The sequence below is a fragment of the Chanodichthys erythropterus genome, chromosome 24, assembly GCF_024489055.1.
Source record: "Chanodichthys erythropterus isolate Z2021 chromosome 24, ASM2448905v1, whole genome shotgun sequence".
NCBI lineage: Eukaryota > Metazoa > Chordata > Actinopteri > Cypriniformes > Xenocyprididae > Chanodichthys > Chanodichthys erythropterus.
This window is the reverse complement of record NC_090244.1, coordinates 29,172,958-29,196,560: the sequence shown is the minus strand read 5'-3', so window position 1 is coordinate 29,196,560 and position 23,603 is coordinate 29,172,958. Positions and strand designations below refer to the sequence as shown.

General features: G+C 38.5%; 7 protein-coding genes across 7 annotated transcripts; all 7 read right to left on the bottom strand.

Moving 5' to 3' along the window:
• Positions 1–497: 497 nt before the first annotated feature.
• LOC137014556 (histone H2B-like) lies at positions 498–1,201 on the bottom strand. Its single transcript, XM_067378929.1, has one exon. It carries the CDS (start codon positions 1,182–1,184, stop codon positions 810–812), a length of 375 nt encoding a protein of 124 aa, XP_067235030.1. The 5' UTR covers positions 1,185–1,201; the 3' UTR covers positions 498–809.
• Positions 1,202–1,928: 727 nt separating this feature from the next.
• On the bottom strand, positions 1,929–2,307 carry LOC137014568 (histone H4). The gene has a single exon (XM_067378937.1). It carries the CDS (start codon positions 2,297–2,299, stop codon positions 1,988–1,990), a length of 312 nt encoding a protein of 103 aa, XP_067235038.1. The 5' UTR covers positions 2,300–2,307; the 3' UTR covers positions 1,929–1,987.
• A 1,307-nt stretch (positions 2,308–3,614) lies between these two features.
• LOC137014537 (histone H3) lies at positions 3,615–4,041 on the bottom strand. Its single transcript, XM_067378910.1, has one exon. It carries the CDS (start codon positions 4,039–4,041, stop codon positions 3,631–3,633), a length of 411 nt encoding a protein of 136 aa, XP_067235011.1. The 3' UTR covers positions 3,615–3,630.
• Positions 4,042–5,088: 1,047 nt separating this feature from the next.
• LOC137014541 (histone H2A) lies at positions 5,089–5,475 on the bottom strand. The gene has a single exon (XM_067378914.1). It carries the CDS (start codon positions 5,473–5,475, stop codon positions 5,089–5,091), a length of 387 nt encoding a protein of 128 aa, XP_067235015.1.
• Positions 5,476–6,796: 1,321 nt separating this feature from the next.
• On the bottom strand, positions 6,797–7,446 carry LOC137014530 (histone H1-like). The gene has a single exon (XM_067378904.1). The coding sequence runs from the start codon at positions 7,416–7,418 to the stop codon at positions 6,798–6,800; it is 621 nt and encodes a 206-aa protein (XP_067235005.1). The 5' UTR covers positions 7,419–7,446; the 3' UTR covers position 6,797.
• Positions 7,447–18,952: 11,506 nt separating this feature from the next.
• Positions 18,953–20,662, bottom strand: LOC137014553 (histone H2B-like). The gene has a single exon (XM_067378926.1). The coding sequence runs from the start codon at positions 20,642–20,644 to the stop codon at positions 20,270–20,272; it is 375 nt and encodes a 124-aa protein (XP_067235027.1). The 5' UTR covers positions 20,645–20,662; the 3' UTR covers positions 18,953–20,269.
• Positions 20,663–21,445: 783 nt separating this feature from the next.
• Positions 21,446–21,797, bottom strand: LOC137014566 (histone H4). Its single transcript, XM_067378935.1, has one exon. It carries the CDS (start codon positions 21,794–21,796, stop codon positions 21,485–21,487), a length of 312 nt encoding a protein of 103 aa, XP_067235036.1. The 5' UTR covers position 21,797; the 3' UTR covers positions 21,446–21,484.
• Positions 21,798–23,603: the final 1,806 nt, after the last annotated feature.

The window sequence follows — 23,603 nt, the reverse complement described above, 5'->3', positions numbered from 1 at the left end:
ATATGCTTCTGACTATCTGTCCATATGTGGAAGATTTCTAATCTTGTCTATCTTCTCTTAGACAATCAGAATCATTTTTACCTTAATAATGACGTAGTTAGTAGACTGTGTTAGAGTATAATTGTTGTGGAAATGTGAATGTATGCAGCAGCCTACAAACTCCTTGTGAGACCTGAAGCGGACTTCTGCTGATGAAACTGCAAACTATTCTTCAGTAAAATTTCAATTGATCGCATCTCTGACTCCTGGTCTTTCATTTGACATATCTGGTCAAGGGTCCTAAACTGTATTCCCAACAGCAAATAGTAAACTTGATCCCCATTAATATGCAGATTTCTCATGATGGAGTAAGTTACTAATGAGCTCAAGTTTTGAAGTGTTTTAACAGCAATAAAAGTGCACAATTTGTAACTTAAGAACATTTCAGAGCCAATATTGAGATTTCACCTGGTGTTACTTTAATTTATCCAAAATTGAAAATTTCTCTTTATCCATATCATTCCAAACCCCATAGTTTATCTAAACACAATAAATAAATTCAACAGCTTTAATATAATTAAAAATAACTTTAAAGTTTTTAAACTTTTTTTTTTTTTTTTGCGCAAAACATGCCTCTGAACAATGACAAATTAATTTTGGATTAAAAACGGAAGAAATTACAGTCACGAGACAATTTAGAAAGCCCACTTATTTCAAATTCGATTTTTTCGATACAGCTCACATTCAGTCCTACAAACAGAAGCTCTTTAAGGAGAAGTTGGGTGGCTCTTAAAAGAGCCTTTGGGTCGCTGAGAGTCTCGGTTGAATCTCTACTTGGAGCTGGTGTACTTGGTGACGGCCTTGGTGCCCTCGGACACGGCGTGTTTGGCCAGCTCTCCGGGCAGCAGCAGACGCACGGCGGTCTGGATCTCTCTAGAAGTGATGGTGGAGCGCTTGTTGTAGTGAGCGAGACGAGACGACTCACCGGCGATGCGCTCGAAGATGTCGTTGACGAAAGAGTTCATGATGCCCATCGCCTTGGAAGAGATGCCGGTGTCAGGATGAACCTGCTTCAGGACTTTGTAGACGTAGATAGCGTAGCTCTCCTTCCTGGACTTTCTGCGCTTCTTTCCTCCCTTACCGGCGGTCTTCGTGACGGCCTTCTTGGAGCCCTTCTTAGGCGCGGACTTTGCTGGTTCAGGCATGATGCTTTTTGAACACAAACTTCTCAAAGCAATGTGAGGTTAGAAGCGATACAGAAGTATTTATTCACCGCCCTATGCTAATTTACAAAGAGATTCAGGAACTATCTGATTGCCTTTTTTAAAAGGCCAAACCCATAAACTCGTATTTCATTGGATAACTCAAAGCATCACGAGCGGAATGAGGGCCAATCACATTTGCCGCCGCCAACCGCTCAAAGTTTGAACTACACCCTGACTGTTTCCTTTGATTCGTTTCCCGCTCTTTTTATTACTAGTTTGAGAAAATAAGCGATTCTAAACAAAAACTGAAACATCGTGTAATTTTAAAAGCCCTTTAGACTCATTGAGGGAGTGTTGGAGGAAAGAAAACCATTATCAGTCAGACATCCTTTAAAAGATTTCATTGATTCATGAATCTGTTGAACTGTTTAAACTACACGAATAGTAAATAAAAACCCATTTGTGTAAAACAAATACCAGTTTAGTTAGTTTTCTGCATTTTGAGCTCTGCAAACTTTAGTCCCATTCTGATCTGAAGTTAAGACTGTTAAAGTGTAATATTACAAAAGGTCTTCGTGCGCCACTTAAACCAACATATTCTGGGTATCATTAAAAAGAACTAAAAGAAAAGTTATTAATCCCGATATTTTACTGTGAAATAGTTTATATTTAGTAACATTTTCCCTGAATCCAAGAAACAAAGCATTTTATCAACAACATTTCTATATGGCTCTTTATGTGAGAGAGTGGGTGGCTCTGAAAAGAGCCGTTGGGTTGGTGTAGTTGTTCCTGATTTGAGAAGTTTATCCTCCGAAGCCGTACAGAGTGCGTCCCTGTCGCTTCAGCGCGTACACAACATCCATGGCGGTCACGGTCTTTCTCTTGGCGTGCTCGGTGTAGGTGACGGCATCGCGGATGACGTTCTCCAGAAACACCTTCAACACTCCGCGGGTCTCCTCGTAGATCAGACCGGAGATGCGCTTGACACCGCCACGGCGAGCGAGACGACGGATGGCGGGTTTGGTGATTCCCTGGATGTTATCGCGCAGAACTTTACGGTGACGCTTGGCGCCTCCTTTTCCGAGCCCTTTACCGCCTTTGCCTCTTCCAGACATGTTTAACACAACCCTATCTTATGATGATAGAGAACGGTAAATAAGTGCGTTAGTAGGAGGATTTTTACATTTGCTTACAGGACCTGAGAGAAACCAGTACCGCGTCACAAGGTTCAACATGCCCCTCCCCTCAATATAGTTCGAGCACAAAACACTGTGATTTCACCCTAAAACTGATCTAACGAGGCCTGTGCTTTAATATTAAAAATCAAGTTTTATAAGATTTATTGGTAACACTTTATTTTAGGGTCTTTTTAACAAGTTTCTTATTACCATGCATATTACTATTGACTGTTTATTAGTACTTATTAAGCACATATTAATGTCTTATTCTACATGACTTTATTCTACATTCTTAATTAAACCCAATACCTAAACTTAACAACTACCTTACTATTAATAAGCAGTAAATTAGGAGTTTATTGAGGAGAAAAGGCATAGTTAATAGTTTGTTCCCTATACTAAAGTGTTACTGAATCATTTGATAAAGATAATATTATAAGATTGTAATATCATATACAGAGATACTGAATGACAATGAAATGTGACAGTTTAGTATATTTATTAGACAGTTCAGATATAGGTGCAGAATATAAATGATTTTAGGCCTCTGGGATTTAAACTGTAGGTCTCTTAGCTGAATATGCACCAGCATAAACATTAATCTCTTCTCTGGCCTTCAACATGTGCAAGAAGTTTTAAAACAGACCATGCGCCAGGTGAAAAAATTACTATAGAAATGTATAGTAAATACTATAGTGTTTTTGAATGTATACTGTATATATTATAGCATTTACAACACTTTATTAATACTACAGCATACTGTATTAACTATAGTGAACTGATAAACTGTAATAAATACTGTAGTATACTTTAGTTTTTACTACAGTAAACTGTAGTATTGTAGTATAATATACCATATAGTTGTAGAAAACTTAGTACAGTATTGGGTAAAGTAATTTATATTACTATGGTTATATTATCACAGCAACTATAGAATTACGACAATTAATTCAAGTATTTTACAATAGTATGGTTTAATAACAGTATTTACTATAAATTACTATAGAGTTTGACAAACTACGTCACCGCGCGTTGAATTTAAATACATTGTACACTGCATTTCTCCAAGACCAAAAAAAAACATAATATTTATGCAATTGTACAATTGTATTGTTCTTAAATACTAATTATATAGTTTTTGAGGTGTACCAGCTAGTGTTAATACAACTTTCGATTGATAACAAGTGTTAAACTGGAAATGGTCTCGTTCAGTGTAATTTTGGTGGCTCTTAAAAGAGCCTTTGGGGTTTGATGTGGCTGATGCGGGTTTAGGCGCGCTCTCCGCGGATACGGCGGGCCAGCTGGATGTCTTTGGGCATGATGGTGACCCTCTTGGCGTGGATGGCGCACAGGTTGGTGTCCTCAAACAGACCGACCAAATAAGCCTCGCTGGCCTCCTGCAGGGCCATGACAGCGGAGCTCTGGAAGCGCAGATCCGTCTTGAAGTCCTGAGCGATTTCTCGGACCAGACGCTGGAAGGGCAGTTTGCGGATCAGCAGCTCGGTGGACTTCTGATAACGGCGGATCTCTCGGAGAGCCACGGTCCCGGGCCTGTAACGATGGGGCTTCTTGACGCCGCCGGTGGCCGGAGCGCTCTTGCGGGCGGCTTTGGTAGCGAGCTGCTTCCTCGGGGCTTTGCCACCGGTGGATTTACGAGCGGTCTGCTTGGTTCTTGCCATTGCTGCAGTATACTTTACTCCTTTCCTGCTTACGCTGGAAATGCTGCTCTGTCTTACACGCCTGCTTTTAAGGCATTGCGCGGCCATGAGCTCACGGTGTCGGGAGGGTGCCGAGGCTTGTGATTGGCTAATGTGTGACGTATGCTTATGACTGCTAGCCAATGACTTCGCGCTCCATCTTTTCAAACAAGCAGAGGGTTTCCCGCTCAGTATGCTTTGTTCTTGGTGTATCCAAAAAAAAAAAAGATAATTTATTCATATTATTTTATAATTTATTCTTTATATATTGATTTTCTTTATATGTTATTAATTTCCTTAATAATTTATATATTTTCTACCATATGCTCTGATATGTTTGAATATTTCCAAATGTAAGATCGAGGTGAATGTTTTATTTTATAATTATGTAATGTACATTTGTATCAAAATATGCCTGTTTCCATCTCTGCAGACATGAGATAATGCAATATCTGCAATTTTCTCTTAAAGGTCTCAAAATACATCCTTGATATTTGACCAGTCACTATGACATAATGGATAAGTCTGCTTGACCTTTTCTTATTAGACCAAAACACAAGTTTAAGAGGGCATAAGTTTCATATATATCGTCACAGCTTTTATTTGCTCTTCACTTTATTTCTACCCTTCTACTTTTTGCTACTCATTATACAAATATCTTTTAATCTTCAGTTCTCTATACTCTGGTCTTCATTGGTTAGATACAATACTCTGGATTTTATTATAAACTATTTACTCATTTCTATAATTTTTTACATAAGTGCATTGTTCCTTATTCAAATTTAATCTGACAATCATTGTTGGACTGCATTGCCTGTTTCTGCATTAGCTGTGTTTACCATTTCAACAAACAAGAGATATAACCCAGTGTATTGTTTGTTTTTAAATGGGTCACTTGCTGATTTTATTTTTAAGTTAATAATACTGCATTAATGTTATTAAACTGTTATAGAAAGGAGCTCTCTTATCAGATAAAATGGGTGGCTCTTTTAAGAGCCTTTGGGTTTCAATGAGACCGACTAAGTCCGCTTACTTAGATTTGGCGGGTTTCTCGGTCTTCTTGGGCAGCAGCACAGCCTGGATGTTGGGCAGCACACCGCCCTGAGCGATGGTCACTCCGCCCAGAAGTTTGTTCAACTCTTCGTCGTTGCGCACCGCCAGCTGCAGATGACGGGGGATGATGCGGGTCTTCTTGTTGTCCCGAGCGGCATTTCCAGCCAACTCCAGGATCTCAGCGGTAAGATACTCGAGCACAGCCGCCAGATAAACAGGAGCACCAGCACCGACGCGCTCGGCGTAGTTGCCTTTGCGGAGAAGCCTGTGAACACGGCCAACGGGGAACTGCAGTCCTGCTCTGGATGAGCGAGTCTTAGCCTTGGCTCTTGCTTTGCCTCCGGTTTTACCTCTGCCGCTCATTTTTACTTGAATTACTCTTTACAAACAACGATGAAAGAATGAAAAATTGAGTTTTCGAGGTCCTGACTTTAAGCGAACGTTCTAGTCGCCCATTGGTTGACATTCTGTTAAGATTTTAAACCAATCACTGAACTTCCCTCCAACACACATCTCCAAACCCCACCCCCTTTTGGTGATCGGGTTATGCAGTATAGACTTTAGACAAAGAAAGAAAGAAAGAGAAAGAAAACAATTAAAAATGGCATTCCCATGTGTACATATATAATATATCCATCCATGTCCACATCTATTCATATTCTTGTAGTCTCAACATTTAAAATTCTAACGGCATGTTTGCACAAACGAGATCTAGTACACATTTTTACTCGCCGAAGGTTGTCTAAAATGTCTCCTTGATGGTAACGACTGAAATTGACAATGTAAGGGATGAGAAGATTCCTCTAATAACAACCAATGCTCCCAATAACTGAGTGGCATTTGATATTTTATATACTGGAATAATTGATCATTTTCATGATTTTTTTCAGTATGTAACGAGCTGAGCAAAAACACCATTAAACCTCAATAAAGTAAGGTTAATAATTTATGAAGGTTATTGAGATAAATAAATATTAGTAACCTCTGTCATAGTTTACGGCATTTCTAAGTATACAGCCAGCATGTGTAAAACATTGTCAGTCAAACTAAAGTGGTGAAACAATATTTTAACACAAGTTTTACAAATAATTTACTTTGCCAAGATGTAGGCCTGGTTTCACTGACAGGGCGTAGACTTGGCCTTAGTTCTATTAGGACATTTATATGTGGCTTTTATAAAAGTACCCTAGAACAAAAAAAAAAAAACACTTTTGTGCATCTTAAGACAAAACAATGGCGCTGACATACTTTTAAGATATGTCAGTGCAAATTACTTTCAGTTTAAACAGCTCCAACATGCATTTTAGTCTAGGACTAACTTAAGCCTTTTCTGTGAAACTGGGGGTCAAATGGTTGCAGCAGTGCCAGTCGCCCATTGGTTTACAGCCTGTTAAGACTTTAAACCAATCACTGAATTACTAACCACTGTATGCTGAATTTCAACTTTTAAAACTAGTAAATACATGAGACAATTAAAAAAATATATATTGTAGAAAGTTCCTTTCCTTTTCTGATTTAAATGTTGTGTCCAGTAAACGCATGTTAACACATTTTAAGCTTTTACAAAAATGTACTTCCATAACTATTAAAATTGTAGATCAAATCAATAACATCAGAGTTTTGCTCTTAATTCAGAGGTAGTGGGTGGCTCTTAAAAGAGCCGTTGAGGAGAAACAGTAAAGACTTTATTTCTTTTTGGGCGCTGCCTTTTTAGGCTTGGCGGCTTTAGGCTTTGCCGCCTTAGGTTTAGCCGCCTTGGCCTTTTTGGGGCTCTTGGCTGCTTTCTTAGCGGCTGCTGGCTTCTTTGCCTTCTTGGGGCTCTTCGTCGCCTTCTTAGCGGCTGTGGCGGCGGGTTTCTTGGCCTTCTTGGGCGATTTCTTGGCAGCGGGCTTCTTTGCCGCTGCGCTCTTGGGCTTCTTGGCAGCAGCGGGTTTCTTGGCCGCGGGCTTCTTCGCTTTAGGAGCCGCTTTCTTGGCCGGCTTCTTCTTGGTCTCGGCTTTCTGCTTGTTGAGCTTGAATGAGCCCGAAGCGCCGGTCCCTTTGACCTGCACCAGAGTGCCTTTAGTCACCAGACTCTTGATGGCGATCTTGACGCGGGAGTTGTTCTTCTCCACGTCGTAGCCGCTGGCGGCGATAGCTTTCTTCAGGGCGGCGAGGGACACGCCGCTCCTCTCCTTGGATGCGGACACAGCTTTGACGATGAGCTCACCGACGCCTGGACCTGCTTTCTTGGCTTTCGCAGCTGACTTCTTCTTGGGCGCTTTGGCCGGGGCGGCAGCAGCCGGGGCTGGAGCGGTTTCTGCCATCTCTCTCTCGGATCGGATCTACAGTCTTTCAAACGCTGTCTGGTTTCAGCAATGATCAGCGCTCGAGCGCCGCTGCGCTCTTAAATAACACATGAGAACCTTATAGACTCAACCCGCCCTGCTCGGTGTCTGTGCGCCTCCACGAGCCCCTCACGATTGTGTTTTCTTCTCTTACATTTGGGGCAAAACTGGAGCGGTAAAATAGTTTGTCGCAGTAAAAACAAAGTGAGCACCGAGCAGAGGTTCTGAACTTTCACTGGAGATTAAAACACGCGAAGAGGAAATGTTTCTTTTGCCTCCGTCAGACCAAATCCAAGTCGAGCTTCAGCCACGGCGAAAAGCCGCGTGTAAATTTGATGGATAGTTTTGATGGAAAAGTTGATAAAAGCCTGAACGCGTCCGCTGTGTGTTCAGAAAACAGTCTGAAAGAGACTTTAATGAAATCAGCATTACTGAGGGGCGTGAGGAGGCTTTCATACAGCTGTTGTTTTGGGCAGCTTGAAGCACACGAACATCATCCGGAGGATCCGAGTCTGTTTGTGACTCTCCTGTCTGGCCCTCGTCCATGTAACAATAATAAATACATACGTTTCATCACTCAATTATTAACATTTTAACTTGTATACGTTTTCATACCCTGATGTACACCATGAAAAATATTGAAAATATTTAATTAAATATCTACTTAAAATATCACTGTTTCTTATTTCTCTTCTTGTTCTAGCTTGTACTTTTCTGGACCATGTTTGAAACTTTGTATTGCAACGCTAGCATTTGAAGAAGAATATTTTGGTCAGTTTAGTTTTTTTTTTTTTTTTTTTTTTTTTATTATTGAACGAAAGAGAAACACTGAGCAAACATACAGCATCTCTCTTTAACCCTGATCCAAAACTGAGAAAAGTTTGTGGCCTAAAACTACAGCTACTCTGGACACTGCTGAACTTAAATAGATATAATTTTGCTCTTAAAACTGATTGAGCAATGATAGAGTTATTTTATTCAGGAACTAACAGTATCAGGGTTTCCATCTTTTGGCTGGTTGGAGTGAGATTTTGAGAACATTGTGGATTTTAAGGATCCAACAATTCATTTTTAATTTGGTCTTAATAATGCGAATTACACAGTTAAGCCTAATGCTGTACTTGATTCAGCTTTTAGAAACTGTCCCTGTTAACTTTGCTAATATTAACAGTCAGTCAGATTTCTGACTGACTGACTGACTAGTTTATTTAAAACAAAAATAAAAAATACATTTATTTTTGTATGATCTTTTGTGTGGCAAAAGGTGCAGTGTGTGTATATATTTATTTAGTGCATATATACTTTCATATATTCATATATAATAAAGATAAGTGAAGGCACAATCTGAATGCAAACAGGTCAGAGGCAAAAAGTTCTATAAGAAAACAGAGCTTTGGGTGTTTGGGTATAAAAGATCCACCAAAGGCTCAGTCTTTGCAAGCAAAGATGGGTCATGGCTCACACTTTGTGCCAAATTGCATGAGATAATTGTTGAACAATTCAAAAATCACATTTATCAAATGTAAGATTGCAAAGTATTTAGGTCTTTCACCATCTGCCATATCTAATATTGTGAAAAGATTTAGAGAATCCAGAGAAATCTCAGGCTGTGTAGGACAAGGCAGGAGACCTCCACTGAATGTGTGTGACCTTTGAGCCCTCAGACGGCATTACATGAGAAACAGTCATGCTACTGTGATTAAAATAGCCACATGTGCTCAGGAGTACTTTGGAAAACTGTTGTCATTAATAAAGTCTGCCACTGCATCAAAAAATGCAACCTGATTCTCTGTTACACAAGGAAAATCTATCTGTTCTATGCAGAGATGCTGCATCTTCTGGGTCGGGGTCATCTAAGATGGGCCAAAAGACAGAGGAAATGCGTGCTGTTGTTGGAAATCCAGTTTTCAGTCCCAAAGACAAAACCATCCAGACTTTCATCAGCAACAGGCGCAAAAGATGTCATGGTAGGTAGTTGTGGTTTCAGTGGCAGTCCTGCAAGTCAGCATCGAAGCCTTCAGTTTAAATCTGGCAGCAACTGGGAGTCAGTGGAGTGAGAACAGGTCAAATTTAGGGAATAACCATTATAATGTGTGAGAAAAAAAAAGTTTACAGTGCTTCAGTGGCAGTACATTAAACTACTATATGGGACATTCTGCAGAATTGGTTCAAAGTCAAAGCTGGAAACGTCTTAAATGTCTTTTTCCACAAATTGTGTATGTATGCAAATTGTATCATATCCAAGGTACACATTTCTAGTATTTGTACAGTTAATCCTCTCCCCAAATTTTTCACTATACCGAAACACAATTATAGATAATTTAAAAGAAGCGTTACATTGTCCTATTATGATTTTGTTTGCATCTACCTTGTAAATATATTTTTTGCAACTTTTTTTCACAGGTAAAACAATAACAATTACAATTTTAACAATATTTCAAGTGTAATTTGATATTTGTTGTATTTTGAATCCAATCTTTCTTTGTAAAAGCAATAAAGTTTATCATACTGATTTCCAAGCTATTATTCATTAGTTTGAATATACACTGAACCAAACACTGCTTGTATACTGAACTGTAATAAACAATATCACAACTATGATGAGAAGAACCAGATATGCTTGAGCATTCTGCATTTTAGGGTCACATCTTGTGATATCATGTCCTGTTTTTGGTTTGTTTAGATGTCTTTGGTGTGGTTCAACTGAAATATGAACAGGATATAGACCAGATTTAATTTCAACGCTCTCAGTCTGCATGTTTGGTGTGCATCAGGGATTGGATGGCAGCGTTCACACTAACTGAAATGAACCGCACTAACAGAGCAATCGCACCAGAGTTCGTTTTAACCAAACCTGTGAACACACCCTTAGCTTTTTTTGATAACAGTTGCCACTTCTACTCTCAAAAATGTTTTGATATATCACATATGTCTGGTGCAGGACAAGGTAGTTCACAAATCACTTCAGAGTTTTGGGTTTGTTCAAATATTTAACAGGCTTTCCACAGGTCCTTGAGGCCACATTTACTAAACAGGGCAAATTAGCTTGAAAGCACAATCACTTAAAAGCGCCAAGTGGAAAGTCTGCGTGTGATCTACTGACAATGTGCAAATAAAAAAACAGATGCAGCAGGATCATTTCCATAATGACCAACGCAACTTACCAAGAGCAGCACAAATTAGCAACTGATTTTGGGTGCTAAATAATGGCACAAATACAAGTCAATTAACTAGTGCAAACTTTAGTAAATCACTTTGCATGGTTCATTATTCATCCTCCCATAAATTGTGCATCTGAAAGGGAAACTCCTAAAAGTGCATATGCAACAAGGTCATTCGGAAAAAAAACTGTGTCCACGCCTTTTCAGTGATATTTTTTTCCTTTAAGTAAATCATGACAGTAGTTTTTTTAACGTAAAAAAAAACATTTGCACTGGAGCAAGCTTAGTAAATTTGGCCCGTAAAGTCTTAAATTTAGTTTGATCAAATTCAGAACAAAATGGTATAACAGAAAACTTAATTATTTTAAGAGGTCTTAAAATAATGCTGCATTCCAGGCAGGTTTTTAAACCCATAAGTCACGACTTCAAACCACGACTTTGTAGCGTTCCAGGCAAAGTCTTGCCAAACTGCCTGAGCGCAAGGAATTGTGGTAGCTAGATGTATGCAAAGCATGGTGGACCCTATGGGGCTTATGCTAATTTATAATAATTTCTATCGCCAACGATGCTTACTGCTTGCTTATTTAAAGGAAACGGAGGAGAAAAAAACAGCACATAAGGCAAGAGAAGCTGTTATACCTTATGTTTTACATTATTTGTATATTTGGAAGTGTATTTAGTATTCATTTATTCTTGCACTTGCACCTTATTTTAATAAACAACTTGGCCCTTCTGTAACGTTGAAGAAACCTGACATCTGAAGGAATCTGACCACCAGCTTATGGGCATGACCCAACAATGTGAATGTGAGAACTAGAAGTTTTGTCTGCTTCAACTGCTCTCTCTCTCTCTCTCTCTCTCTCTCTCTCTCTCTCTCTCTCCCTCTCTCTCTCTCACTCACACACACACACACACACACACACACACACACACACACACACACACACACCAATATCCTTCACACAGTTTGGTGAAGACCAAAAATTCAATATCCTACAGTGAATTGAATGGTCTAGATCCTAAAGGATGAATCCCATTATGAAGGTTTTGCTATTCATTCACTAAGACTGTTTTATCTTACTTTTCAAAAATGAAATTGCTCAATTTGTCCTGACACAGACAACGATTTTGAAGACTGGCATAGAATGGGAGCTTCTGCTCCATATGGATGAGCAGACATTTTACCGCCATCTCCCAGTCACCCATTCACAGTTTGCCTACCTCATTGAGGTCCTGACACAGCATGGTCTAAAAGGGGACCAGCATGATGGAGGTGTTGAGATTCCTCTCAAGCAAAAGGTAGGTCTATGTCCCCAATAAATACTGGTTGTTTGAAAATGCTGCCGTTTTAATAGCCATACCACAGTTAAATACATCAAATACATTTCTCCCTTTGTGATAATTTGTTGAGTGTCTGTGATACATTCTCTGTTTACAGGCTGCACTCTTCCCCTGGTACATGGCAAACCAGAATAGCTTTCGCAAAATCTCAGACAAGTTCAATTTGTCCCAATTATCTGCAAACAGGTAGAAAGTTTAGGTGTTACATTGCTGCTAGAAAACTGATTAACAGACTGCTGCTAGAATGTGAAGAATAAACTGTTTGAAATATCCTGATTGATAATGGATTGTGTTATGCTCATAAAAACTAATTTTCAGTGCTATTCTATCAATGTATTGTATCCTATTTTACAGATGTGTGGTTGAAGTGCTGGTTCACAGAGTGCGAAAAGATGTCAACCTCTGCTGCCTTCAGGGCGATGTGTGGCACTGACAGTTCATCCCCTGGGGATAGGGACATTTTAAGGTATACACAGCAGACATAGCATTGTACAGGGTAACAAAACTACAAACATGTCATGTCAGTGCACTCTGTTATAGACATGCTCACACACAATATAGGGCACACATAGCAGCAGTCTAAGAGGGGGGTGCAAATGTGCATCAAAATCTTAACTTCTACTGGGTTCATCAACTCGCACTGTCCCTTCCAAATAAATAAATAAATAAATATATCTAAGATCCAAATACTTAGAGCATTAATATACACTGTATTATAGGATCAGTCAAATAAAAAAATACCACTAGTCAAATTGTACATCAGTGTCAAAATCTGTGCATTGTTATTGTGTATTGCAGGTGCCATAGATGGATGCCACATAAAACCACAAGGGCCACCTGTCAGAGGAGGGGACTACTCAATAGAAAAGGTTACTCTTCTGTAGTCCTCCAGGGTATTGTGGATGGAAAAGGGAGGTTTCGGGACATCTTTGTAGGAGCACCTGGTAATTGTATATTGAATCCTGTAACTGTCGTGCACCAATATACCACAAGCACATTCCTTTGAGGCATAGCATACACAGCAATAAACCACTTCTGATATTCAGGCAGGGTTCATGACTCCAGGATCCTCAGGAAATCCACCTTCTTTGCGAGATGGGCAGAAAAAATGGGGAGGCGAGTATTTCGTAGCATCTTGGAGAAGACAGATGCTATGTGTTTTCAAGTATGTCATTTTCAGTAGCGCCTTTATATGCTGGATGAGAACATGTAGCTTAAACCCACAATTGCATTGGTCTGCCCTCCTCCTCTTCTACCGATGTCAGTCTTCTAGAATAAACAGATTATTTTGTTATACAAGTACATAATTTGCACTACCCCCCTGTATAGGCTCTGTGCACAGCTGCAGTCTTGACAGAAAGGTCCTAATTAGTCCTGAAATTGGTGTGTCAGTTTGCACCTTTTTTGTCAAAACTTCTCACAATACACCCAGAAGCCCACTTTCTTCAAATGTCCTAGCTGCTCTGAAAATGTAAATGTTCCCACCTAGGGAACCTGTCCTCCTATTTTAAGGTACATGCTACTCTGCGACAGCACCTACATCAGTTGTGAATACCCATTTATTATCACGCCAACGCGGGACAATGATGACCTGACCATCCAGGACCAGCTGAGAAACACGCAGATCTGCAAATGACATGTTGTGATGGAAAAAAGCTTATGGCAGGTAAGTAACTGCCCATAGCCTATCTCCTGTTTCCTGGTGTTTGAGTTGACTTTGTGTACTGTAATCTTTTAACATTGTTAAATGCAAATGAGGCGAATAAGAGATCTGCAAAACACCAGGCTGGATGTGGTGGTCATTCTGATCATGTCAGCCTGCATGCTCCATAATCTCTGCACCGGACCTACAGACATGTGCGAGGACCATCCTGCTGGGTGCCCTCGTCATGAGGATGAGAAGAGTTAATTTTCAAAAACAGATCTACTTTTTTGCAAGTTTCCTTTTGCTGCACATTCAAGGCAATTGTTCTTGGAATTGAATATTTAATGAACTATTAATTTGTTGTACCAGGTTGATAACTTCAGTTCCTTTTTCACTATTTTGTTCTTCTTTCCCATTGAATGCAGTGTTGCAGTAGTGTGTCTCTGTTAATCGTTCTTCTAGCAGCAATGGATTCAAGAGTAATCACTGTATTAGCAGCGATGTTGATGTTTACTTGACCATCACATGGATGACGCTTGGGGCTGTTAAGGCACATGGATGTTCAAGTATTATTATGGGGCATTGTGCATTTATCAAACAGCAAAATAGACAATAACTGCAAATATATGAAGATGAAACTATATTTATTAATGACAACAATTTCAAATGTTTAAACAAGTGGAACGATGTTCGAAAAATACAATTGAATGCACTGAATACAGTCAAACAACAATAGCCTTTTGGGAGAGGAGAGGAGAGGAGAGGAGAGGTGTGTAAAGGAAAAATGCTTATGTGAGGATGTGTGAAGTAATTGAGGGCCTTATAGATAATCAGAACAGCCACAGAAGAGACAAATGGGACAATCTATTGTTTGTTGAGATACTATCTCATTAAATTCTCAAAAGAGATCCACAGAGCTCTCATTTCCTCAAGTATTTCACAGTGGCTAGCTTGTTCTGAGTCATGGATAACATCTACAAGCTGGTTTGCCGGTGCCCTAGTCCCCCTCAGTCTACGTCTGTTTTGTGTCCGTGTACCCCCTACTCTGCTGGTACCTGCACAATTCTCTGGACAAACCTCCCCTGCGCTTGATGGCTGTCCCTGTTCCACCCCTGCACTTAGCACATCTGGCCTACAGACATTTAGGTTCCCCTCATTATCTCCCACAACTGTGAATTCAATGTCATGCTGCCCTCCTAGAAATGAATCCATCTGTTCAAAAAACTTGAACCGAACTACCCCCCTCCCTGTGCTATTATTATTGTCCTTGACATCTTTGTAGCCAACGACAAGGGTCTGCCATTTTCAGGCCACTTTGGCTGGAGAGAAAACCGGGGCCATTTTGCAGTCAGCCTACCGGCCATTTCCTCCCACAACTTTTTTTTTCGCCCCCTTTCCCCTCTTGATTCTGGTGTTGAGCTCCTGCAGGCTCTGAGGGAGCTCATTGCCATGTGACTCCAGGTGTTCCCTGTGAGAGGAAAATCATTGAAACAATTAGAATGTCTGACTCGAATAAATAATTTGAGTTTATTATTTAGTTAATTAGTTCAGCCACCAAAAAAACTAAAAAAAAAAAAAAACACTATGCCTTTCAGATCGAAACTTCTCTGATATTATGGATGCATTATTTAATATATATATATATATATATATATATATATATATATATATATATATATATATATAGTTCCTGTCATACAACAACATGAGACTGTCTCTTTCCAGAAAAGTAAATATACATGCATTGTTCTTATGAAAACTGAGTAACAAGTCTAGATGTTTAATTTGATTATGATGCAGTGGAATCCTCTAATAGTGAGCATATTCATACAGGTGAAATCGATCACCATAATGGTTAGATAAGCAGAATTCAAGCATGTGTATAGAAATGATTCTGACTTAATATAACTACACATGGATGATCACTAACCGTGAACACGACAAGCTAGTTCCACTGCATGAACTTATCTTATCTATTACATGCCTCATCAGCTTGATGAGAAACCAGGTGCTATCCATAGTGAATACTGTCTCCTGCCCTGATAGACTGCCGGGGCCTGGGTCTGACTGGGATCCAGTACTGTTGGGGCATGACTAGGATCTGCCTGGGATCTGCCTGACTCTCCCTCCGCAAACAAGCTTTGTGACTCCAAAAATGGCCATTGCCATTGTTCGCTCCTTATTCAAGCATGAAATGTAACTGTCTATGTCAAGAACAGCATGCAATTGGATATAACTAAATTTAATCTTTTAAATATAATAACTGGCAACAATATGCTGACAATACAATACAATGGGATCCTCTCTTAGCAATTATATCCACCCAGAACAAATTAAGTTGAGGATTTTGTCCCTTTTTGATATAAATGGATGACTTCTATAGCCAAATTCAAGTATTTATATAGGAATGGTTCTGTCCCAAGCTTTTGGATCACTATAAACAGAGGATGATTTTTAAATGTGACCACTTTAAGTAGGTACCACTGTAATTTCAAGTCCTTGACAAAACTTACCAGGTGGAAGATGCAGAAGTACCCTTACAGTCTGGCCTTCATCCAAAAAGTATAACCCCTAAGGGGACTGGTATAGAGGAGCCAAGAGGGCTTGGGTTCTGTCCACATTGAGAAATCCCCACATCTCCTCATCTAGATACACTGTGTTCGACTGGAAGTTGATTTCAGTACAGAAGATGTACATGGATTGTACTTTTGATGATAAAAGCACGAGATCAGGCACACTGTACTGGCTAGTTAAACATTGTATGCCTAAATTTGCTATGCTTAGAAATTGTACATTACATTATTTTTTTATAAGCATCATCGTTTGCATGGTCAAGTTCAGGTTCACCTAAAGTTAGCTATGCCCAACATGTCCATGTGGCGATATACTTTCACATTGTAGGATCTAGGATTGTTATTAGCTTTCTCTTCTGCATATACAAAGTTTAACCTTATTCTTGATTAATCAACTGTAATACAGACCATAAACTCTTGTTGCAATTGTGATTCCATTTTACATTTTACCATCTATAGCTATATAGATGGTGTATTGTTAGATAAAAGTCAGTAACTTATTTGTGGTTAATGTTGTGCCCTTTCACCAAAACTGCATTGCATTGGAATAGTTTCGAATGTAGTTGTCGATGAAGTCACAGTGAGAGGAAGTTGTCACAGATGAGGAAAAATGTGGAGGCTCATCACCTTCAGGTTTTTCTGATGTTCTGCTGTGGTTGCAGTGACTTTACAGTATTCCAGAAAGTTTAATTGTGGTTCAGTGTGTTTCTCAGCCTGATGTCAATGATTTTGTAGCTCCAAACTCCAAACTCAAAAAAAAAAAAAAAAAAAAAAACTTTACATTTAAAAACAGAACAGGGTTGTTTGAGGAAAATAAAGACAAAAAAAAAAAAAAAAAGTCAAAATTCAGTTACAACAATGAAATGTAAAATTGTTGTGCAGCAAAAACTTATTTCATGTTTCTATTAGCAGGTTACATTTCATGCTAAATAGTAGTACTGAATTGCATGTCATGAACCTGCTCTGCTGGGAAAGCACTGTGCAACCACATTGTGGCATTATTGTTTCAAAGTGCTCACTACAGTACCATGGGCTTCAAAACAGTGCCATTGCCACTTTCATGCACCAGCTCACTGCAGACCTGGCACCGGCCTAGGACACAGGTAAGTCATTAATATTCATTACATTTAATGATGTTGGACTAGCAGTTTGTAATGACTTCTGTCAGTTAATAGTTAATCATCAATATATTACAGTGAATTGCACCTGAGTCAACAAATGATAGTGTGCAAACCAGTTCAGGAATCTAAGCATCATACCCGAACTAGTGTAAAATGTACACTTTACAGAGCATATGGTGGTTAGTCCGAATAAAAACCTGTCCAAATATTTTAATTTATAATTAGTAACAGAACAAGTATCTTTTACTTTTTATAGAAGCCTTTAGTTGATATCTTCTGCGTATTGTGAAGAATATAAAGGTTTGCGGCAGCTTAAAACACTTTAATTGTGTATTTACAGAAATAAGAGTCAGTGTGTGCTAAAAAAATGGAAGGTCGGGTGACAATGATATGTAAATGAAACTTGACATATCTCACTTTTTTTTTTTTTCTTCCAGATCCTCATCTCATGGCCAGTGGAGAGAAACTGTGAGACAAACACCCACAACCAGGCGTTTTCAAATTACTGCACGAGCTTGTGGGCCTTAATCTTGTGGATTCTAAATTTGGCCCTGTGCCATTTGGGTCTTACCAGTGCCCTCCTGAGAAGAGTAGAGGCAGTATTAAACATCCTGGTGTCCCTGAATTTCCTCAGTTGCCTGATGAAGGTTACCATTTTAAATTTCATTACAAATTTGAGCCCAACTACAAGCAACAATGCCACTTAGAAAGCCTTAAGGTGTCGAGGGAGATCTCTGCTACTATTGAGGCAGAAACACGAATGCAGTCAGAATGCCAGCTGTGGACCCATGTACACAAACCCCGACTGATAAGCCAGGAGATTTGGTGAAATATGCCATGTTCGCGGGGTGTCTACTGCTAAAGCATTATCTGCTCGCATTTTGAGAGGAACTCCTCAGACAGCTACTCAGATTTTTGTGATGTCTCTGTGAAGCAGTGTGGGATCATCATCCACCCTGATGCGCCTCACCTTGCAGCCAGCCCTGATGCTAAGGTCTTCAAACCAAGAGAAACATCGCCATTTGGGTTGGCAGAGGTAAAGAGTTGCGACGTTGAAGACGTTTCTCAAGTTAAACACCTGATCACAGTTCACGGCCAGGCCTGCCTTAAGAAAAGCCACAAGTATTACTATCAGGTTCAAGGCCAGCTGGCCTTAATCGGACTTATTTTTAGTATAACATCTACAGTACATGGATGTATTATTACATCGAGGCAGAATTTTCAAATGTAAATAGTTCTGTGTACATCTGTGATGTATGTAATTCCTGTTGTAAATCATTTTTCAATGTACAATTTCTTTCAATGTTGCATTTTAAGTAAATATATACAGTCTTGCAAGAAACTGCTTCCAACCTTGTTTGTATATTATGCTTTGATCTACTATGGAAGCTTTTGATTAGTTTCCTTCACCTCACTTACACACTATCACCAAATGTGTAAATACATTTTTTTTTTTTTTTTAAAGGGCAAGGTTCAAAAATATTCTTGTTCTTTTAATGTATAAGGTGTAAATGCATTTTACTCAGGATAAACTTTTTGCAGAATGCTTCACAACATTGTTCATTAAAAACCATGAAAATATACTAACCCCTACATTCATACAAAATATACAAAATGTAATAAAAAAAGAAAAAAATACATGCATACCACTTGTATTTACATTCATCTACAGTCAAATTAGAGAATACACAGAATTAAAGGGTTAGTTCACCCCAAAATGAAAATAATGTCACTAATTACTCACCTTCATGTCTTTCCACACCTGTAAGACCTTCATTCATCTTCAGATCACAAAATTTAATGATACTTTTGATGAAATACGATGGCTCAGTGAGGCCTGCATTGACAGCAAGATAATTATCACTTTCAGATGCCCAGAAAGGTACTAAAGACATATTTAAAAAACTTCATGTGACTACAGTGGTTCAACCTTATAATAAAGCAACATGAATACTTTTTGTGTGCCAAAAAAGCAAAATAACTTTATTCAACAATATCTAGTGATGGCCGATTATAAGACACTGCTTTGAATCTTTGCAAATCTTGTTTTCAATCAGGGATAAAAAGTCACAATTACCTTTTTCTTTTTTTTTTTTTTTTTATTTAGTGCCAGAAACAAGCTTCCATAAATAACTATTATTCTGTCATGATAATTTATTTAATCATCTGGCCTTTGGATCTCCTAAATGCATCAAAAACAAACAAGCTAATTCTCAAGTTAGTAACATCACAAACCCCAATTTATATATATATAAATCTTTTCTTTTTTTTAATTATTTTACAAATAAATCTTTAACTTACTTGGATAACCTGAGTAGCTCATATAATTTGGATTTTTTTTTAGCAAAGAAATATTTTGTATAATCATATTCTGAGTAATCTAAACAAGGCTTTGTCTACCACCAAGACTACTGAAATCACGTGACTTTGGCACTCCCACTGATTCAATTTGTAAAACAATTTCTCCTCACTTTATAACATTAAGGTAGCACTGTACTCACATGAACATGATTTTAAATAGGTTTTTAGTACTTGTACGGATTTTGAGAATACCATTGTTTTCTATGCAGGCCTCACTGAGCCATTGGATTCTCAAATTTCTAAATGTGTGTCCCAAAGATGAACCAAGGTCTTACAGGTGTGAAACGACATGAAGGTGAGTAATGTTGACATGTTCCATTTCTGGATCAACTAAACTTTTAAATTTCTTCATTCAATTACCTCAATAACCCTGCAATAATTAAACTTAATAAGTAAACCAATAAGCTTTCTTACATTACACCGCCATACTTTTTGGAAAACAGCTCGCTGGATAACAACGAAAACTAGGTTGATTAGACTCGGATCAAATTACAGAAACAATTTCCAGCTTAATCTTTCGATTCTTCACATTTACTTGGCAACAGATTCTACAAATAGAAGCTCTTTGAGGAGAAGTTGGGTGGCTCTTAAAAGAGCCTTTGGGTCGCTGAGAGTCTCGGTTGAATCTCTACTTGGAGCTGGTGTACTTGGTGACGGCCTTGGTGCCCTCGGACACGGCGTGTTTGGCCAGCTCTCCGGGCAGCAGCAGACGCACGGCGGTCTGGATCTCTCTAGAAGTGATGGTGGAGCGCTTGTTGTAGTGAGCGAGACGAGACGACTCACCGGCGATGCGCTCGAAGATGTCGTTGACGAAAGAGTTCATGATGCCCATCGCCTTGGAAGAGATGCCGGTGTCAGGATGAACCTGCTTCAGGACTTTGTAGACGTAGATAGCGTAGCTCTCCTTCCTGGACTTTCTGCGCTTCTTTCCTCCCTTACCGGCGGTCTTCGTGACGGCCTTCTTGGAGCCCTTCTTAGGCGCGGACTTTGCTGGTTCAGGCATGATGCTTTTTGAACACAAACTTCTCAAAGCAATGTGAGATTAGAAGCGACACAGAGGCATTTATTCACCACCCTATGCTAATTTTCAAAGAGATACAGGAAATATCTGATTGCCTCTTTTAATAGGCCAAACCCATAAACTCGTATTTCATTGGACAACTCAAAGCGTCACGAGCGGAATGAGGGCCAATCACATTCGCCGCCGCCAACCGCTCAAAGTTTGAACTACACCCTGACTGTTTCCTTTGTTTCGTTTCCCACTCTTTTTATTATTAGTTTCAGAAAATAAGCGATTCTAGACAAATATTGTGAAACATCGTGTAATTTTAAAGCCCTTTAGACCCATTGAAGGAGTGTTGGAGGAAAGAGACCATTATCAGTCAGACATCCTTTAAAAACAGGTTTTTCCTCGGGACTTCATTGATTCATGAAACTGTTGAAACTACACGAATAATAAACAAAAGCCCATTTGTGTAAAACAAACTAGTTTCGTTGATGTTTTCTGCATTTTCATATCTAACTTTAGTCCCATTCTGGATCTTATTTGAAGTTAGTTGTATCTTTAAACATTGTGTAATATTACAAAAGGTCTTTGTGTGCCAATTAAACCAACATATTCTGGGTATCATCGTTAGATGATAGAACTAAAAGAAAAGTTTTTACAAATTTCGATATTTTATTTATATTCTATGTGAAATATAAACTATTTAGTAAAATTTTCTCTGAATCAAAAAAAAAAAAAAAAACATTTTAATCAACTACTTTTCACTCTTTATGTGAGAGAGTGGGTGGCTCTGAAAAGAGCCGTTGGGTTGGTGTAGTTGTTCCTGATTTGAGAAGTTTATCCTCCGAAGCCGTACAGAGTGCGTCCCTGTCGCTTCAGCGCGTACACAACATCCATGGCGGTCACGGTCTTTCTCTTGGCGTGCTCGGTGTAGGTGACGGCATCGCGGATGACGTTCTCCAGAAACACCTTCAACACTCCGCGGGTCTCCTCGTAGATCAGACCGGAGATGCGCTTGACACCGCCACGGCGAGCGAGACGACGGATGGCGGGTTTGGTGATTCCCTGGATGTTATCGCGCAGAACTTTACGGTGACGCTTGGCGCCTCCTTTTCCGAGTCCTTTACCGCCTTTGCCTCTTCCAGACATTTTTCACACAACTCTATCTAATGATGATAAAGAATGATAGACGAGGAGGACTTTTACATTTGCGTACAGGACCTGAGAGAAACCAGTTCCGCGTCACAAGGTTCAACATGCCCCTCCCCTCAATATAGTTCGAGCACAAAACACTGTGATTTCACCCTAACACTGATCTAACGAGGCCTGTGCTTTAACCATCTATGGTACGGTGTTGCCTCCAGGCAACATGGTCTATTTTAGTTAATGTCAGGACAGAATAACTCAAATACTTATGGTCTGCAAAAAAAGACATGACTCCATATTTTCTCCAACGAAAAGTGCTTTTTTTCACTTGTTTGTATCCATTTAATCACCCACAAAACATATGAGTCACCTTCACTGGCAAGTAAAGAAGTATTTTTAATTTTGTAAGAGCTTTACATTATATATCATCAAATGTTTTAGAGAAAATAACAAAAAAAACTATGTTTCCTCAAGGCAACATTGTACCATAATGGAATCGCATAAGGCCATACAGTAGTAATAGGTTTGAATATTGCATTTGTAAGGAAAAGAGTGAGAATTATCTAAATATATTTGCATTTTCACATGATTTTGTAATGCACTTATAAGAATACTAATTCACATACTATATCTGCATATATTATGATCTGCACATTTTCTATAGCACTTCAAAAAGGTATAAAACACACGTAGATAAGCCAGTTGATGAGGGTGAGGATGAGGAGTTAATGAGGGGTCATACTGTGATGAGGAAGATGAAATCATAGTGACAGTCTGTCAGGGAGAGTGAGAAGATGGAGATGAGGATGAAGATGAAGATGATAACTTGATATAATAACATGAAAATATTTGGTAATATTTGTGTTCCACTATGGTACAATGTTGCCTGAAGGCAACAGCTGGATATAAAATGTTACTTTTTATTAAATATTAAACTTTTAATACATTAAAAACTGGATACATTTGTTTGTTCAAGTGTCCAATTAAAGAAATTGGTGTTTTCAATAAAAATATTTCTTTTTTCTACATGAAAATGCCATTTTTTTTAATTTTTACATTGTGGTACAATGTTGCCTCGAGGCAACAAACTTGATTAAAAATTAAAAATGTATGGACATGTTTATTGATATTGTTAAAATGTCCAATTTTAAGCAGAAAAAAAAAAAAAAAAAACACAAATAATGTTTTCCTCATTGATATAATATTGAGTAACATAGAGGGTTAATATTAAAATTTTATAAGTTTTATAAGATTGATTTGTAACACTTTATTTTAGGGTCTTTTCACTAGGTTTTTTTTTTATTTTTCATTTTTTTATATCATGCATATTACTAGACTATTGGCTTTTTATTAGTATTTATTAAGCACATATTAATGTCTTATTCTACATGACTTTATTCTACATTCTTAATCCTAAACCTAACAACTACCTTACTAACTATTAATAAGCAGTAAATTAGGAGTTTATTGAGGAAAAAAGGCATAGTTAATAGTTTATATGTTCCCTATACTAAAGTGTTACTGAATCATTTGATAAAGAGAATATTATAAGATTGTAATATCATATACAGAGATACTGAATGACAATGAAATGTGACAGTTTAGTATATTTATTAGACAGTTCAGATATATGTTAGGGTTAGGGTTATAAATGATTTCAGGCCTCTGGGATTTAAACTGTAGTTCACTGTAGGCCAGGTGAAAAAAACACTATAGTAATTTATAGTAAATACTATAGTGTGTTTGAACCATACTATAGTAAAAAGCCCTACCTATGAATAACGTGAATAAACTTTTAGAATGAATACAA